Source organism: Siniperca chuatsi, linkage group LG9, assembly GCF_020085105.1.
Source record: "Siniperca chuatsi isolate FFG_IHB_CAS linkage group LG9, ASM2008510v1, whole genome shotgun sequence".
Classification (NCBI taxonomy): domain Eukaryota; kingdom Metazoa; phylum Chordata; class Actinopteri; order Centrarchiformes; family Sinipercidae; genus Siniperca; species Siniperca chuatsi.
The window spans coordinates 2,122,090-2,141,533 of record NC_058050.1 but is presented as its reverse complement, the minus strand read 5'-3'; the positions used below and the strand labels follow the sequence as shown (position 1 = coordinate 2,141,533).

General features: G+C 45.0%; 1 protein-coding gene and 1 non-coding gene across 2 annotated transcripts in view; one reads left to right on the top strand and one right to left on the bottom strand.

Annotated features, from left to right (window-relative positions):
• Positions 1–19,444, bottom strand: part of si:dkey-22o22.2 (neural-cadherin) — a 137,138-nt gene that overhangs the window by 47,905 nt on the left and 69,789 nt on the right. Inside the window, exons 6-13 of the mRNA XM_044206961.1 lie at positions 18,910–19,159; positions 18,293–18,435; positions 15,485–15,657; positions 15,080–15,248; positions 14,820–14,990; positions 10,873–11,045; positions 8,742–8,909; positions 801–1,050 (exon numbers count right to left, since the gene is read on the bottom strand). Of these exons, the coding sequence (XP_044062896.1) occupies positions 801–1,050; positions 8,742–8,909; positions 10,873–11,045; positions 14,820–14,990; positions 15,080–15,248; positions 15,485–15,657; positions 18,293–18,435; positions 18,910–19,159 (1,497 nt within the window). The remainder of the gene's footprint in view (positions 1–800; positions 1,051–8,741; positions 8,910–10,872; positions 11,046–14,819; positions 14,991–15,079; positions 15,249–15,484; positions 15,658–18,292; positions 18,436–18,909; positions 19,160–19,444) is intronic.
• trnat-cgu lies at positions 3,218–3,289 on the top strand. The gene has a single exon. It is a non-coding gene; the product is annotated as a tRNA-Thr (tRNA).

Sequence of the window (19,444 nt, the reverse complement as noted above, 5' to 3'; positions counted from 1 at the left end):
TGTATGATCCCAAAGCCATCTTTGGTATGAATTTGGCAGCTTTAGGTCTCGGTCACATCGGCCTTTATTCTGCAGCATTCTGGACCAAAATCAACTCATTTCAATCAAACCACCGCCATCGGTGGATTTGCTCTTGGAAGCAAAGAAAATTTGGGTTGTGCTTTCATGAAGAGTTGAATGTCGACACAAGAATTTGCGCCTTTGACAAACTGCAAACTTTTGTTGCAGAAGCGTCACCAGAACGCTCAAAACGGCTGAAACATCTAAATAAAATCCAGTAATAACACAAATACAATCAACCCTGCTCATTAAAATGCTGGTTTTACTTGAACCCTAACCCTTAACGAACTGACACATTGTTGTCAATAACAGTTTGTGTTTGAAGACAAATTTACTGCAGGTAGATCACCGGCCGTACCAGGCTCACCTTGATGGGTCGATACATGTCGGGCTCTTTTATGCGCAGCACAATCTGCCCGGCGACAGTGACGCCATAGGAGAGGTAGTTGATGAATCCCACGTAATGTTTTTGAGAGAAGTACTGATTGAGTATCTACGCTTCACAAAAGCAGTTTTTCCACCAATGTTTCCTGGACTGGACCATCCCAGCTCCCCTGCCTCGACTACTTTACGGTGTGAATGGTCCGTCCACCAAACGGCGAGATGCTCGTATGCACGTACCCTCAAACAACCCTTTGAAAAAATAGTCTTCGCTCGCAAGGTGTAAAACTCAAATAGGTCCTTACAAAGATGGAAGTAGAAGAGCACACACAAACACACACACACTCCTCCCGTCTCACCTGTCACGTTGACGTAGACGGTGGTGAACGATGCGAGCGGCACAGCAGCGACGTTCTGGACTCGCACTCTGAGCATGAAGAAGCGCGTCGTCTCGTAGTCGAGGTTCTCGGCCACCAGGATGGACGCCGAGCTGTCCGCGCGGTTCGGCTTGACGTAGAACCGCACCGGCATGTTGGTCTCCGGGACCTGACCCTCCTCCAGGTTGTAGGTCACCCGGGGGTCACCGAGCGGAGATGTCGCCTTGATGGTCTGATGGGAGAGAGAGAGACGGGTCAGGTGAATGAAGAGTTACATGACTGTGCGTCTGAGCTTCCTGATCCGAAGCTTCACGGTGTTTCTCAGCACTCCCTGTTCGTCTCTCCACCTCTCAGAAGAAGGTCGGGCGGTTCGGGGAGCAGAGGGAAAGCAAACCAACAGGAAATGTCCCGCACACCTGGGGACAGCAGGGTGGGCCGGCCAATGAGATTTCACAGACACGGTCACTTATATCGACACACCTCTCTCTACACTCCTGCTCCTGGGTGGTCGGGACAAGTTCAACATAATTTGAACGCTTTGAACATCAAGAATTATCAACTAAGATAAAATTTAAATGTATCTTTGTGGGGAAAACTAATATAGAATAGAACATTAGCAGAATATGAAGAATACATACAATAGATGGCCCCATATTCATGCAAACACCCGCTGCTCAAACCTGTATGAAGTTTTTTGAGGCCAACTTTGCTGACAACATATATGAACATGGTCAACGGGCAAAGGTAAAAAACAAGATGGAGTGAAGATGAAATAGATCCGATACTGTACATATCACAACACAACATACAATATCGTAATACAATATGAAACAATACAACACATGCTATAATACGTTGTAGTACAATATGATGCTATTTTGTTGTGTGATTATGCCAAAATGTGTGTCCCAACTCATCTCACATAAACACCGTCATCACAGTAAACTGGGCCACTGGGAAAATAGCTGACTGCGTGTCAGCTGTTTGGTAGTAAATCAATGAACTGTACATTTATTTCTAAATATTGGAACAACTAAAACACAACACCCACTGTAGCTAGTCAATCTAGTCATAAGAACTTTACTTTTTGGAGTTGACATTGTGCTTCATGGTGTGTATTCTTGCATAAATCTGATTGAATTCAAAATCAACACACGGCAAACGGTGTGTATGTAAACTGCAAGGCTGACGTGTGATCTAGTATTTGCACATAATAGGTATTTGCAGGTGACAGGATTCATTCAACTGGGGCCCAACAGCTTATTTTTTTACCTCAGGGTCAAATAGTGTGTGAATCTGGCCAAGGCAGGAGTCTTACATTCTGAACTAAAAACTCAGCAAAGCAATACGAGTGCTTATTACAGGCGCATCTTTTTACAAGTCGGTGGATTCTGGATTTGGATAACTGGTTGTGGAGAACGTAAACAGGAATCATCACTCAGATTGATAACATAGAGACACTGAGAGAACAAAAGGTAACTGCAGCCACTGAGTGACTCAGCTCCACAAACCTCCGTGTATTCCTCTCAGGCTTCACGTTTATATCTTTAATTCCACAAACCAGATTTATATCCACTTCTGAAACAATAACTCCCACATCTCATTATAATCCATCAAAGAAAGGGAGAAGACTCCGTCCTGGTTTGTGATGACATCATGTTACCACACAGCTGTTTGCTGTCGACGGCGAGGTCGTTCATCATCGTAACGGCTCCAACGGCTTTAACGTCTCCCAGATCCATAAAGCATAACACTCACCAAAAAAACGACACAGTAAGATACACAACTGCATTACAAAGAATGCATCGTTTCAACGGCCAGAGCGGCGCTTCAGTCCTTCTATGGAAACGAAGCAGGCGAGGAGAAAACTCCTGGACTTCGTACCGCCTAAAATGGTTTCAGTTTATGCTTTGTTGATGTTTCTCTTTTGTGTGAATTTGTTAGAAAATATGTGTGTGTGTGTGTGTGTGTGTGTGTTGTCCTGACCTGTGCATCCACCAGCAGCAGAGCTTTTAAGACTCATGTTATTCTCTTGGCTGCAGTTTAAGCTGACCTTAGAGAGAGAGAGAAAGAGTGTGTGTGTGTGTGTGTGTGCGTGTGTGAGTGTGTGTGCGTGTGTGTGTGAGTGTGTGTGTGTGAGCTTTTAAAGCTCTTGTCCTTCCTGACCACACACTCCCAACCTCACCAGGGAAGGATTTTGTTTTCTACGGCTGAGTGATGCCACCTCACTTTACTGCACTGAGAGAAAGGGTATGACCTGTACTGTTAGACACACACACACACACACACACACACACACACACACACACACACACAGACACACACAGACACACACAGACACACACGCAGCTTGTCCAGGATTATTTGTCACATTAACCCTTTCACACCCCCATGTATTAGGTGTGGTGGCCAAGCGGTAAGGCGTTGGTCTCGTAAACCAAAGATCGTGGGTTCGACCCCCATCCATACCTTGTGTTATTGTGAGCCTGGAACTTGTCAAAAGAGCTTCCCCTTGAGGATCAATAATCCTGATTATTATCACAATCCATCCTATTGTTTTTAATTTTTTATTGTGTATAGTTTTGTTCTCCCCAATATCATATGTCTGTCTTCCTTTGCAGATACAGAAATTTCAGCGTACTGGCTCTTAAAAAGTTTTTTTAAAGCCCCTTTCAGACATGCAGCCCTTTACTTTAATCTGATGGCAATTGAACATGTCGGTCTCTTGTCTGAATTAGCACTTAGTCACTTTTACGTAAAAGTCACGATGGCAATCTTACGAGGTCGGGCCTGTAACATTTCACTTTCAGCATGGTTCAAGTCTGAATTTAACGCCATCGGATTAACGTAAAGACTGCAGCAGCAGCATCACTTTAATTAATCTATTATCTTTTATGCACGGTATCAATTTAATAAACTAGGAAACACTGTGAAAGAGCTCATTTCAAGGTGGCAAAAGAAGTTAAAACCCCCTTTAACAACGATAATCTGACCAGCGGCCTCTCTTTCTGTATTTCCAATGTTCATTCATGCCAACAGTGAGGATGAATAAATTAAATGCTTGCAAAAATCAAAAGCAAAATGCTTTACAGACAGCGTAAGTGGAGATAGGAAGTCCCCACTTAACATCCTGTCATTCAGGGATTTATTTACATGGAGGTTCTGCTTTATTATGTGTCTTGTCAGAATAAACAGATCAACTCCAAAGAGATCCTAAAGTAACAGCATCTTCATTACTAACCAACGCAGCTCAGGAGCACCGGTTACACTAGCTGCACATGACTGCTAGCGTCCTGCAGGCAGATCAGTGGGGGGGGGGGGAGGTCAAGACTTTCCAAGTGAAAGTGGGTCATCTTAATTCAGTGTTAATGTATCTGCGCATCAGTCAGCCGGACCTCCACAACTAAAGATGGAACTAAAGAGTACTAAAAGTACAGTGAGTGTTAAATCGCTTGACCCTTTCACCAGCACGACCTTCCAACAATGCTACCTCATTCCATATCACACAAGATCTGTGTGCATCCAGTACAAAGAGAGGTCCAGGACATGGTTAGCCTAGCTTATCACAAAGACAGGAAGTTGGGGAAACTAGCTCAATTAAACGAGAAAACATTCACCTTCCAACAAACGCTGTCGTCGTTTCCACCAGCGGTAACATGTTTCTTCACAGCAGCACACAGAAACGCTGAGTGAGAAACGCTGTCTGCCACTTCAAACACCAAAATCCTCTCAGCCCTCTCTCTCTTAGTGACCAGAGCAGCTTGAACGCCCCTCGTTCTCGTGTCTTTACCAGCCACTGAGCATGTCAGGAAGACAACACACACTCACACTCAAATGACAAAATATTTTTGAAAGGACTGTGCTTCTGTGACCTGAATATGACCTGAATTATTACTACCATTTCAGACGACATTTATTGTTGGAACTGATATATGTTGACTATATTTAAATATGACAAACAGTCTCAGTAGTAGCCGTCCAGTTTCCAGGTGAGGAGTCGTGTCAGGACACGCTGGTCCTGACGGATCTGCCTCGCAGCGGGCCAGGGCAGCAGAGCGTACGGAATCAGCCCTAATGAGAAATCATCTCATCAGACATCAGTGCAGCGTGCGGAAGCTAAACTGATCAGTGTCTGCCATCTTCTCCCACACAGATTAACACCTGTGGAGAAATCGCAGCAGATCGTTCTCAGCTGGTGCTGCTGGTTCTGAGTGTGATTCAGCAGCCAGAATACATATCATCCTGTCAGCTTCAAATTCTAACAGTTAGCAGTCGGCTGAGGGGGGGTTCACTAAGGCCAAAAACCAGAGCAGTGAGGTTTGTATTAAAACTGGTGATTCCGATACTGGGTTTCTTTAAATCTGACTATTTTCAGGCCAAGAAATTGAACATATCCAGCATTTTAGTCTTCCTGCCAAAACAGAAGATGGTTTTCTGGTAACAGCGCTATTAACGTTACATTATCATGTTTCATTGAATATGGCTGTTGTTAACACATCTGATTAGCACACGTGTACATGCATCTAGGTGAACTGTGGGCGCATATCGTGAGCAAAAATGCTAAAATAACACTTCTGCCTACACAACTCTTCTGAGAGCTGGTTGCTATTTTCACTATTCACTAACAGACAATCTTCTGACGGTCCTTCATGACAACAAAGCTGGCTACTGGTGGATTCATGGTGCAACTGCCAAGCGTCTATTGACTTGCATTCTTGCTGTTATAATGGCTACTCACGCATTTTATTTCTCTATTTTGAAAAAATTATATGGAAACGTTGTAAGTCTATAAGCCAAATGGGTTAAAATTTCTGTCTCACCAAACAATCAGAGACTGTCAGCAGCAGAGAACGTCGACAGGAAGAGGAAGCAAACAGGAGGAAGTCAGCTGATGATTATAACATGACGCGTACACACACACACAGCAGCTCCCACCTCTGCAGTGTCTCCCTCCCTCTACCTCGTTAACAATGCAATTAACAAACCTTATTTAAAACAACAGTTCCTCCTCAGTGCAATTAACACAGTGGAGGAGAGGAGGGAGGGAGGAGAGGAGGGAGGAGGAGAGGAAGGAGGGAGGAGAGGAAGGAGGGAGGAGAGGAGGAGAGGGAGGGAGGAGGAGAGGAGAGGAAGGAAGGAGGAGAGGGAGGAGAGGAAGGAAGGAGGGAGGAGAGGGAGGAGAGGGAAGGAAGGAGGGAGGAGAGGGAAGAGGGAGGAGAGGAAGGAAGGAGGAGAGGAGGAAGGAGGAGAGGAGGGAGGAGAGGAAAGAAGGAGGGAGGGAGGAGAGGAAGGAAGGAGGAGAGGGAGGAGGAGGAGGAGAGGAGAGGGAAGGAAGGAGGAGAGGAGGAGAGGAAGAAGGAAGGAGGGAGGAGAGGGAAGAGGGAGGAGAGGAAGGAAGGAGGGAGGAGAGGAGGAAGGAAAGGGAGGGAGGAGGAGAGAGAGAGGAAGGAAGGAGGAGAGGGAGGAGGGAGGAGAGGAGAGAGAAGGAAGGAGGGAGGGAGGAGAGGAGAGGAAGGAAGGAGGAGAGGGAGGAGGGAGGAGGGAGGAGAGGAAGGAGGAGGAGAGAAAAAAGGAAGGAGGGGAGGAGAGGAGAGGAGAGAAGGAAGGAGGAGAGGGAGGGAGGGAGGGAGGAGAGGAAGGAAGGAGGAGGAGGAGGAGAGGAAGGAGGAGGAGAGGAAGGAAGGAGGGAGGGAGGAGAGGAAGGAAGGAGGGAGGGAGGAGAGGAGAGGAAGGAAGGAGGAGAAGGAGGAGGGAGGAGAGGAAGGAGGGAGGAGAGGAGAGGAGGGAGGGAGGAGAGGAAGGAGGGAGGGAGGAGAGGAAGGAGGAGGGAGGGGAGGGAGGGAGGAGGAGAGAGAGGAAGGAGGGAGGAGAGGAAGGAAGGAGGGAGGGAGGGAGGAGAGGAAGGAGGAGAGGACGGAGGAGAGGAAGGAGGAGAGGAAGGAGGAGAGGACGGAGGAGAGGAAGGAGGGAGGAGAAGGAGGAGAATTTTCAGCCTTGTGATTGATCTGTATGTGCGGTCAGCTCTGGGAAGTGTCACATGTTAATCCACTGCATCAAACATGTTTTCAACACAACGTCGACCAGCAACACGTCAAAGTCACTTTACCCGTCTGGAGGAGTACGACTCATTCCTAAATCGCTATCAAACTGAAGAGATGAAGAGAAATAAAGAAAGACAGACAGATGAAGGGAGGGAAACGGTAACATGCACAGAACTAAACATGACTTACAAAACGAAACCTGATACAGGTCTGATACATAAAACAGTCATAATCAATAAGGGGACACATTTGTGCAGAGTTAACATGCCGTTAGAAGATAAGGCTGGTGTTATTGTATGTTTTTCTTGCTCCCATCACATTCCATGTGCAGACCCAAACCAACAATGTGTTAGACGATACTTCCTGTCTGTGGCTGTCAGCTCCGAGCCCATTGGTTCCTACTGAAGACATTTACAACTTTAAAAACACCTCACAAATATATAGTTTCATTTTTAAAAAAAAATGCTCAGTCACTTCCTAAAGCAGCTGCTCGCTGTAGTTTTTATCAAATGTTACTCAAACAGGAGGAAATTTGTTGGGGACTATTTTCAGCGGCGGATTGATACACATGTGGTGCTCTAGTGAGTGTTTGGGGCAGCAGGACGGTGTGTGTGGGACTGAGTCAAATTGTGTGTGTTCACCTGTCCACGCTGGCCTCTACCACAGTCTCTCTTTCCGTCTTCCTACATCTGACTCCCCCTCCTCCCTCCCTCCCTCCCTCCCTCCATCATACAGTCTCTGTCAGGTTAAACACAGTAATCAGGCTTTGTTTTGCTGAGGTGATGAGAGTCCATTGTGACGCTCCGACAGCAGGTGCAATTATCTATCTCTCCTGTCAATCATCTCCGACAGACGGAGCTGTGGGTGGGACAACCTCCAATCACCACCACCACCACCACCACCACCAGCACCATCATTACCATCAGTCTTTACAGTGATGATGTGGGGTCGAAAAGGAGGTGGAGGAAAGTAAATACAGCACAGGTACACACTCAAACACACAGGCTTACATAGGATTACACTCACACACACACACACACACACACACACACACACACACACACACACACACACACACACACACACACACACACACACACACACACACACACACTCACACACACACACACACACGCACACACACACACACACGCACACACACACACACACACACACACACACACACACACACACACACACACACACACACACACACACACACACACACACACACGCACACACTCACACACACACACACACACACACACACACACACACACACACACACACACACACACACACACACACTCACACACACACACACTCACACACACACACACCACACACAAACTGTTTGAAAACTGACTAACCTCCATGAAATCGAGCAGCTGGAGGGTAAAAACTCCTCCACCTTCTAGACCAGCGGCTTAGGAAAAGAGAGCAAATTAGGATGGAGGGATCAAAAGAGGAAAATATCACCGGAGGTATACAGGCAAACCGTGTGTGTGAGTGTGTGTGTGTGTGTGTGTGTGTTAGTTGGAGTGAGTCAGGTGAGACAGACTCGGGGCGGGTTTTGTTGTTTGCTCGGCAGAAAATGTTTGGGAGCGCTCGGCTAAACGTGCTGACACAGAGAGAGAGAGGGGAAAAGTTGGATGGAGGAAAGGGAGGAGGGAGGGATGAAGAAGAAGAAAGAGGGTTTCCAGCCTCCTCAGTGTGCTCTGCACAGACACGAAGGAGGACGTAAACGAAACAAACAGGTCACAGCTGCAATGGTTGAATAATTCTGCACGATGAGCCCGCTGTAAACCAAGCGTGTCCATCCTGGGGCTGGGTAATGTCTGAAACAATGTTTTTGATACTGGTGCCAATACATGACACTCACCACTATCTTGGCGTCTCGCACAGTGTTTTCTGGCACGGTGACCCAGTACTCGGGCTGCTCCCAGTGCGGCGGCTGGTTGTGGACGTTTGTAATGATGACGGTCAGCTCCACAGAGCTGCTGCGGTTCCCTCCATCTGACGCCACGATCTGCTGGTTGATCCTGGACGTCTGCGGGGAACGACAAGGGTCATTTAACAAACTCTCTCTTGGTAAGTAGCCGCTCCTTTTATTAGTTCAGGTCCGGGTTCAGGTGTAAAGGTCACGACTTGTGATTCAGGAGAGAATATTTGTTCAGTCACCTTTATCGACTTTTATTAAACTGCAGGAACAAATTCAAAGAAAGGACTTTCTTCATTCTTAAAGTTTGCGATCAAAACTTGGTCTTGTTATCATCAAATACAGATTTTAATGATCATGCAGTTGTTTGACAGCTGTGAAAGGCCACATAACACTGAAAATGAATAAATATTAAAACAGAGGAAAAGAAAATCTTACACTGTTGATCTTTTGGTTTGTTCATAAAAAGTGCATAAAAAAGAGGGAGGGGGGAAATCTGCCTTTGCTAAATTATTGACTGAAGTGTTGTTTAAAAGATCAGTGGCAGTGAGCGGCAGAGAAGAAGAACAGAGAGGAGATGGCAGTTGCAGAAGAAGAAGAAGAACAGTCGGCATCATTCATAACAGATGTTTGTTTTCAAGTCAGTTTCACTTCGCTGTGGATTTTCAGTTTGACTTTTTAAGGCTGTACAAAGAAGAAGACACGCAGTCATGACGATCATTAAACATTTAAGACAGCAGTCAGTTTGATGCAACTTATATTCTTCTCACAGTGGAAACAGCAGAACAGCTGCTGCCCCCGGAAACACAGCTCCACCCTGTGACCCTGTGACCCTGTGACCCTGTGACCCTGTGACCCTGTGCCCGTGACTGTGCTGTCATTATCTGCACATGTATTTACATACAAGCAATAACTTAACATATGACATCATGTTATTGATCATTTACAATTTAGTGCATGTGGATACCAACTATGTATACATGCACAGGATTCCACAGGATTCAACGTGCGCATTTTACTGCGCACGTTGATTGATTCGGTGCACTTTATCCAACTTGTTGTATACGTGGAGTATGTCAGTTTGATGCGTTTTAACACCAATTTAAATGTTCTGGCAAATTTCCTTTGGATCTGACCTGGACCGTCCATCAAATCCAACAAAACAATTAATAAAAAATTAAGCAAAGCACTTGGGAAAACTTATTTCAGATTTTGCTAACTATACTTCATTTCTGTGTCTCTAGCTAAAAACCTGAATCAGCTGAATCAGGTGCAGAGACTGAATGGTAAGGAAGACGTGAAAAGGATGATGCAGAAAGTCCTTGGCCTGATTTTCCAGCCAAAAACACAAAGACTGTGAATAAACAGTAGCGAAAGGCACAGCCAAAACTCAGCGAGCGCAGTGAAAAGCCAAATTTGCAAAACTCAGTCCAAGAACAGAAAGACCGGATCAGCTTCCTGAAAAACTTATCCAGCTTCTTGAAAACAGCTGTTCATCATATCAAAGAAATTCATTTTTAAAGCAAAGCAACATATTTAATCAACTAGATGTAAACCAGCACCACAAACCAACACATGCAGCCTGTTCTTCAGTCCCAGTCCAACTTCAGCTCCATCAGTCCTTCATCTGGGAGCGACTCCACATTAACGTTTCCCGGACACGTAAAGAGCCACAACGCCGGCATCTGTTTACACGTCTTCATCCATTTCTTGTAGAGTTTTTAAATTCAGAAAATAAAACCTTTTACGTTATAATCTGTCTGCAGATCAGTGTCCTCTATCTTCCTGTATATTCTCTCATACCGACGAGACGAAGCGGGAGAAAGACTTTGGGGGAAAAGCTGAGAACTTTAGCATGAAGCCCAGAGCTACCAGTGCACATACAACATGCAGCCAAACCGGACACAAACACTGTGGATGTGAGCAGAAACACACAGAAAGTCACATGTTCCCTCAGTGGATGCATACCAAACATGTTTGGGTTAAGGTCAGAATTAGGGGCCAGCAAATGTGTTACGTCAACGAGGATCCTCATAAGTATAGTAAGTACAGTAATGTTCAGTGTATCTCTGACCTGTGAGATGGGGTGGTTGACATAAATCCAGCCAGTGCTGGGGTTGATGTGCAGGTAAGCTGGCTTCTGATTGGACAGGGAGTAGGTGATGGCCGCGTTACTCCCCTGGTCATCATCGTGTGCCGCTGCTCGAAGGAAACTAGTTCCTACCGGAGTGTCCTCCCGCAGGAAGTCTGAGGGGGAGAAGAGATGAAGTGTCAGGCAGGGGAAGAGATACTACTGGTATACTGGTACTGCTGCTACTGGTACTACTATTAGTACTGCTACTGGTACTGCCTACTTACTGACACCGGCACTACTGGTAGACCACTGCCACCGCTAGCACTGCTATACAGCTAATGCTGTTATTGATTTTTGTACTATGAATTCTTCTTCTACTATTACTGGTACCACTTCTATTGCTACTGCAACTTGAATTACAACTACCAATACTACCGTTACCCCTGCTATTGCTAGTTCGATTATGTAGTATTATGTAGTGGCAGTAGCATTAGCATTTCTAGTAGTATTATTAATACTACTCTAGTACTATTAATAATACTCCTACTACAAGTACCGTTGCAGCTAATAATGCTACTACTGTATTAGCGCTGCTGCTACTGCTGCTAATACTACAACTATTGCTACTACATTTCTACTGCAAACACTACTATTTCTTTAATTCCTGGGTGCTTTGAAAGTTATAATTCTGAACTCTGAACTTTAAACCAACATCTGTCATACTGTCACATGACATGTCTCCATCAGATGTCCATGGTGTCCACAGGCACCAGCTACGACTAAAATCCTATTCTGACTGAAGCTTTTGTCTAAAGCATGTACACCGAATCTCATTAAATGTGACTGAGCACAATGAAAAATCATGTTCTGTGATGGTAAGCAGATATTATAATAATGGGAACACAGTGTTGTGTCGTGTCAGCAGCGTGTCACCTCATTTAGCCATTTCTGGGTCTCACTGTGCAAAGTCAACAGATGCGTTTCTAAATGTATGAATATAACCTCCAATCCTGCTGACTGTGATGAGTGTCAGCGCTGATCAGACAACAAAAACAACGAGCAGAGCGGAGGTTCGCCACACGTTTCCCTCTGTAATACTGCATTTCAAGCATTATGTCAGTAATAATGTCCTTTTGACATTTGCGGATCTCACTGGATACATTTCAACTTAATAATCCCGTCAGATCCTGCTGAGTCTAATGTGTGTCAGAGAAACAACCAAAGCAATGAGGAGGAGCAAACAGGATTTGCCTGCCGGTTTGGAAGTTGGTTAATGCTGTACTTTCTTTCTTTTGTTGCAGTAATTATGTCAAATAATAACAACATCTCTTTTTTTAAACTTCTGTCTTGCTAATGAGCTTTTGTTAACCTGACCAAACAACCACAAGAAGAAAATTCTGGCTCATAATTTTGGACAATTCTGAACATTTTAGAACGTAACTACGGGCAATTTGAAAATCAATCTTATGGTGATTCTCGAACTTCTAATTAACACCAAGTAGCGCCAATTAGCAATATATCTTTGGTGCTTAAATGCGTAGTTAAAGTTTAGTCAAAATAAAACCAGTTGTATTTATTATGTTCATGTCAGTGGGAGATTTGGGCCTTTTGTCATTAATTACATGTGTTTTTTCAACACAAGATGAACAGCGGATAACCTAAGAGAGCACCACAGATAAACAGACAGTAATCATATGAAATCTATTTACCCTGCTGGATGTGGCTGAGTTCTTCTCAGAATGACACTTAAACAGCTGTGATCTGAATCCAGGAAGCAGACGTTTATTTATAATTTAGAAAAACAAATTGCTGGCTACAAGTTGCAGGCTCAGATTTAGTTTCAAGTCTGGAAAACATCCACAGAAGGTCTGTTGAGCCCGACCAGATATGATACAATTATGGGGAATGTTTAGACGAAGCTCCAAACTTTATCGCAGTAACAACAACCTTGTGGCTGTTTGGTGAAAACCTTCTATTTTTCATTTAAGGTGATTTGCATTTGATTACACACCATTCAGCCCCTTAAGGACAACACACTGCCACCATACACGCTGTGACCACGTCTTTGTACTGGATTCCCACACATCTTGATGCGGATCGTTGTGGGGTAATGCATCAGGATACTCTATCAAACATCAATGCCCCCAAAAAAGCAGGCATTGTATCACTTTAGCTCACAAGATGGCCGTATCCCGACTACTGTACTTAGTTCTTATGTTCCTGCGTCAACAACATCCAATCAGGCGTAAGATGTTGATGTCTCAGTGAAGGGCGTGACCTGGGAACCATACGCTGCACAGCCTACAGGAAATGAATCATTAATCCTCCATGGTTTCACCAAACCACAGCGATGGTGTTGAGTTGACGATTGATTGATACATGCTGACATGAATGTGAATATTATAATTAGTTTTTTTCTGCAGTAGCAGTAACAGAAAAAGTAGTAATTCAGAAAACAGTCAATTCACTCCAGTTTTCCTCGTGCGGAGATGGAAATAAATCCAAAATACTGATTCTAATGTTTGTCGATAAAGACCATAAGATAAACAACAAGCAGGCTAAACAGAGGTCTGTTTCCGGCTCACTTCCTCCATTTGTGCAGGTAACCCCCAACACACACACACACACACACACACACACTCCCAAGTGGTAAATGAATGCATGTCCCAGAAACATTTCAATCTGCCTGTTAAATAGTTAATGAGCTCTGTGCATTTCCCTAATCTGACGAGGAGAACTTCTGACACCACGCTTATCAAAACACATATTTGCACACATAGTAAACAAACACGGACCCGCGGGAGCTAGCGGCGAATATTTCATCAGTCTTAAGAGCTTTCCGGGATTACAAGGATGCAGATTGATAGACGATAACAAACATACGGTTTCCACATTTCCCTTGTTTCCTCCAAACTCTGGTTTACCTTGAAACGCACACAGCAGCTTTCGTGTTGTACAGTAAGAGGACAGTGCACAGATGTTAGCGACCCCAGAGGTAAAGAAATCTTTTAACCCCCCGGTGTGTTACTGCCTTGTTTCACACTTTCAGATACACAAGATGGGGGGAAAAATCGAACTGAAGTGAGGCTGAGCTGCGCTGCAGAGGCAGAAAACTGCTTCTGGACCATTTCTAAACCATAGTACAGTAGAAGTAGCAGTAATTGTCATGCAGTAATGTAATGGCAGCTTAGTAGCATCAGAAATAGTAGCACCAGAAGCAACATTAAAAAAGAGAAGCAGTTATAGTAGAAGAACTTCAGTAGAAATAGCAGTGGGCCTAGTAGTAGGAGAGGTAGAAGTAAAAGAAGCCACATTAGAAGCAGCAGCACCAGTGGCAGTAACAGAAGCAGTACTTTTAGCAGTAATAATTGTAGTAGTAAGTGATGGTAGGAACAGTAGCAGTAATAGCAATAGTAATAACAGTAGCAGCAGTAGTGGTGGTGGCAGCAGTAGCAGCTGTACCAGTAGTAGCAGTAGAAGGACCAGCAGTTATAGATGCAGTAGCAGTAAACTTAGCAGTGCTCATAGTACCAGGAATGGTGGTACAAGCCACAGTGGTAGTTCTAACAGTAGCAGTAGAGTTAACAGTATCAGTATTAGTAATAGTACACACACAGTACCCTTCTTTCCGCAGAAGGAGACACTCAAAGTGTACTACAGAAGCAGTGGTTCTAGCAGTGGTAGCAGTAGCAGCAAAAGACACACTCACACTGGTATAATATTAGCAGTAACGGTAATAGCAATAGTTGCCGTAATAGCAGCAGTAGCAGTAATAGCTGTAGTAATCGTGGCAGTAGGAGACACTAGCACTGGTAGTGGTGATAGTACAGTAACTGCAGCAGTACTAAGGACAGATGCTGTGGTAGCAGTAGTTGCAGTAACAGTATGTTAGACACACTCACGGCGGTAGTCGTCAGTAATCTTAGCAGTAATAAGCAGAAACTCACACTGGTAGCGGCTGTTTTCAAACTTGGGGTCGTTGTCGTTCTGGTCGGCGATAAGGACGGTGATCTGACAGATCCCGATGAGCGGCTCCTCGGCCTGATCTGTGGCCGTCACCGACAGCGTGAACTCCCTCTGACGCTCCCGGTCGAAACTCACCGTTGTGGCGATCACACCTGACAAACACAGGGGCCATGTTACCACGGCAGCGGTTATTACCTTTCAACTTCTGTATTCACGTAGTGAGTAGTACTGCGGGACTTACCGGTGTCGGGATTGATGTCAAACCCGGACGACACTCCGTCTCTGTGCATGATGCCGTACTTGACCTCTCCGTTGACCCCCATGTCAGCGTCGTGGGCCTGGACGCGCAGGACAAACGTCCCTGGCGGCTGGTTCTCCAGGACCACCGCGTTCAGACTGTAGTTCTGACACTGAGTGCACAAACAGCACAATCAGAACTGAATTTGGATTTAGAACAGCAACACAACAAACTGCTGAGGATGTTTCAGGTGTTGGACACCTCAGTGTTTAATCCAACTCCTGAAATAACAAATCAGTCCTCGATCCAGGCTGAACTCAACCAAACTGGACAAGAAGAAGACACCCTTTCCCAGAACGTGACCCCCAGTTGTTCCTATCAGAGCCAAGACATATTAGCTTTAGTCACCTCCTGGAAGATCGGTTTGTTGTTGTTGATGTCGTTGATCCCTACGATGACCTGGGCAGAGCTGCTGAGCGGGTACGGCCCACCGGAGGCGTTGTCGTCCGTGGCGGTGATGTCGAGAACGTACTGTGGTCCCCTGAGCCTGGGAGGCGGACTCCTCCGCAGCTTGATGATGCCTACACACACGCACAGGGGGTTTCAGACTATGTTAGATGGTCTGAAACTGTTTGAAGTAGACTGAGGCCTTCAGCGCCTTCAATGGAATTTACTTCACTTTCAACTTGCATCTCTCTTACTTTTTACCGAACCTGGCAGCTATTTCTGCTCTAAAACTTCACCCAACATGATTAGCATACCAGTAAATATTACAGTATTCAACAGAAGTCTGGTATAGGTTGTTGCTAAAGTTTATGTTTTCCACTTTCTGCGGATTTTCTCTGAAATACAAACATTTTTTTTGGAAGAACATAGGTTTAAATTATTTTTATGTTCACAGGCACTAAAGAGTTGAGCGTTTCCAGCTGCCAGAGGACACTGTTTAAAGTAAACAGACTCGTCTGGAGGAAACTCAGAATACGTTTCAGCTAATAGAACATAAAGAGAAAAAAGGAAAGAAAACACCTAAGAGCTGCAGATTATGCTGAGTCCCTCAAAGTCATCATAAAAACAAACTACAGAATGAAAGTACAGAATGCGTGTGCGTTTTTATTTTTGCAGTCTGACTTTCACTTGGATTTTTATTATTTATGTAAAAGTGTAGAGTAAAAAAAACAGATAAACCTCACATTTGAGAAACTGGAACCAGTGATTTTTCAGAATAATGTATTAGTTGTCAAAACTGTTGCAGATTCATGTCCCACGGATTGACTAATTGATTAATTGTGTCAGGTCTGCGTGTGACGTTGGGTGTTTGCTGGGGAAGCTCCCCGGCCTCAGTGTCCAAAATGGCAGCAGTGTCAGTGAACACAAAGAACTTGCTGAGGTCAAACATAACACACTGTAGACGTAAAGCCGTGCTGGGATGTTTCCAGCTCTGTGGGTCTTCACTGCGTCACCGGCAGCTCCTGTCGACACAGACATCAGCCTGCGAAAACGCCACATTATTCTAACTCAAACCCTAAAACAAATGTCACATCTTTCTGTGCTAACAATCACTTTCACATTAACATAACAGAGCAGCGGAGCAAACAAACAAACAAATAAGCAGCTTTGGTAGCAACATGAATAGAGACACGGAGGCTGGGAGGGAGCGAACACATCTACATGAAAATACTTCACAACGCTTTGAAGTGACAAAGCAGAACAGCCGAGCAAGCCAAAGGCCATCTGCTGTGTGTGTGTGAGTGAAAGAGAGACTTAATATATCATTTATGTGCAAATGTTCATGTTTATATCTGTTTGTGCATGGGGGCATGTTTGTGTGCATGTGTGTGTGTGTGTGTGTGTGCATGTGGCAGAGCAATGGAGCAGTGCATGCTGGGTGATAAGGTGACAGAGAGGCTTAGAGAGAGAGAGACACACACACACACACACACACACATACACATGCAGAGATAAACACGCAAAACATGACTGCACATCACACTGCTGCACATGAAGTTTATCTTCAAAAAGTCTCCCTCTGACACACACACACCTACACCGCACAAACACACACACACACACACACACGCACACACACATCATTGTACTTCTATCTTTGTGAGGACCATCATTGACATAATGCATTCCCTAGTCCCTTAACCTAACATTAACCATCGCAACTAAATGCCTAACCCTAACCTAACCCTTAAAACCAAGTCTTAACCATCAAACAGCCCTTTGAAGTTGTGAGGGCCGGCCAAAAATGTCCTCACTCTGTAGGTTAAAAACACACACACACACACACACACACACACACACACACACACATGATTCAACCATGTCTACCAGAAACACTAAAGAGATGAGAACAGTTTGTGTGTGTGAGCTGTAGTGATTATAAATGAGTGTATTCATGTTTTTACATTTTTTTTATTTCTGCATGTGTGTGTTCCAGGGGGTTCAACCGGCCTTGTTAAATCTACAAAGTTTTATCCCCAAATACTTGTTACCACAGCAACAACCACTGTGTGTTTGTGTGGTGTGAGTGCAAGTGATCTGAATGCAGCTGTACGTGTATGTGTGTAACAGTGACTGTGTTGTATGTGTGTATACGCTGCCTAACAAACAACAAATGCATAATAGTTCATCTGTTTTTGTCTTGTTAGAGGCGATGATGGTGATGTTAGTCTGTCCACAGTGAACTACCTGAACTACAGCTCAGATGACCATAAAATGAAATGAACCCACAACCTTTACCTTAGCGCCACTGTCGGGCTGCATCTCTGCCGCAATACGAGCTGCTAAGAGTGAATTCACACGTGTCTTTGCATACAGAACAAAGAACATACTGATGATTAGACTTTCGACTTTATATGCAACTGTGTAGTGTCTAAAGTTTGTTTTGTGTTCTGTCTGAACACATTTTCAGAGTACCTAAACCGTCAGTAGGTTGTTTGTTCTGTCACTGCAACCTCTAGAGGGCGCTAGCAGGTAAAGTGGTGCATCAAATTGAGAAATGACTAGTAAACCGTGATTACTTTATGCTTACTTAATGTTGCAGTTGCTAACTATCGTGTGTAACTCGATGGCAGTGATTGACAGGCGAGTACGTGTAGCCGAGCACCAGCAAGACAACGCTTGCTGCAAAAAATACCTGCGTCCAATGTGATGGCTGCCTTAGTTGTGTTTATATAACATACAACCATGTTTTGTGTGTGTGTCCCTCACCCTTCTGGTTGTCCAGCAGGAAGTTGCTGTCCTCATTGCCGCCAGTGATGGCGTAAGAGACGGTGTCTCCGTCCGGGTCGTTGGCGTGAACGATGGCGACCAGCGTGTCTGGGCCGGCATCTTCACTTAGGAAGGTCTTATAACTGACAGAGAGAGAGAGAGAGAGAGAGAGAGAGAGGTGTTAATCCAAGAAAAGAGGACAACAGGGGAAGGAGAAAAATAGAGAAAGAATAGGGCAGATGAAATAAGAAAAAGGGAAGAAAGAGAGAAAATGACAAAAAGGGAAGGAGAGAACAAGGAGGAGAGAGAAAAGAAGAAAGGGAAAAAGTTTGAAGAAATACCTAACATAAACTAAAGACCAAGTAAGAAGGTGTGAAGGAGACAGACGTGAAGACAAAGTGAAAACAGATGGAGAAGGAACAGTGGGAATAAAAATAGATTCTGAATTAAAAACAACCTAATTAGCAGACTGACTGTGGGCGAGAGACACAGACAGCGGCAGGGGTGAGACAGAGAGAGAGAGAGAGACTGACTGCTGATGTTCGTTATTAAAGAAAGTTAAAAGCTGATGAAAAGTTAAAAAGAAAACTGCTGGAAAAGTAGAAAAATGTTCCTACACGCTCTGGGAGAAGACGGGTGCCTCGTCGTTGCTATTGGCAACCCGGATGCGGACAGAGGCGGTGCCCGTGCGGGGGGGCGTCCCTGCATCCACGGCGACCACCACGAACTCGTAGACGTGATTGGGTCGCTCATAGTCCAGGCGACGGGCGGGGCTGACCACGCCCCCTGATGTGATGTCAAAGTCGCCACCGTGAACGAAGTAAGAGAGCTCCGAGTTCACACCGGAGTCACAGTCCCGGGCCAGAACTGAGGAGGAGGAGGAGGAGGAGGAAGAGGTGAAGAAGAAGAGGAGGAGAGGGGAGATGAGGATGAGGAGGAAATAAACAAGAAAGAGAAGGGAAGAAAAATAAGAGGAGGAGGAGAGGAAGAGAGGGGCACAAGAAGAGGGGGAGGAGGAGGAGTAGAAAGCAAAGGGAGGAGGAGGAGAAGAGATAGAAATAGACAGAGGCAAGAGAGGAAGGTGGATGAGGAGAAGCAGACAAAATAAGAGGAGGAGTAGAAGGAGAGAGGAGCAGGAGAAAGAGAAAATAA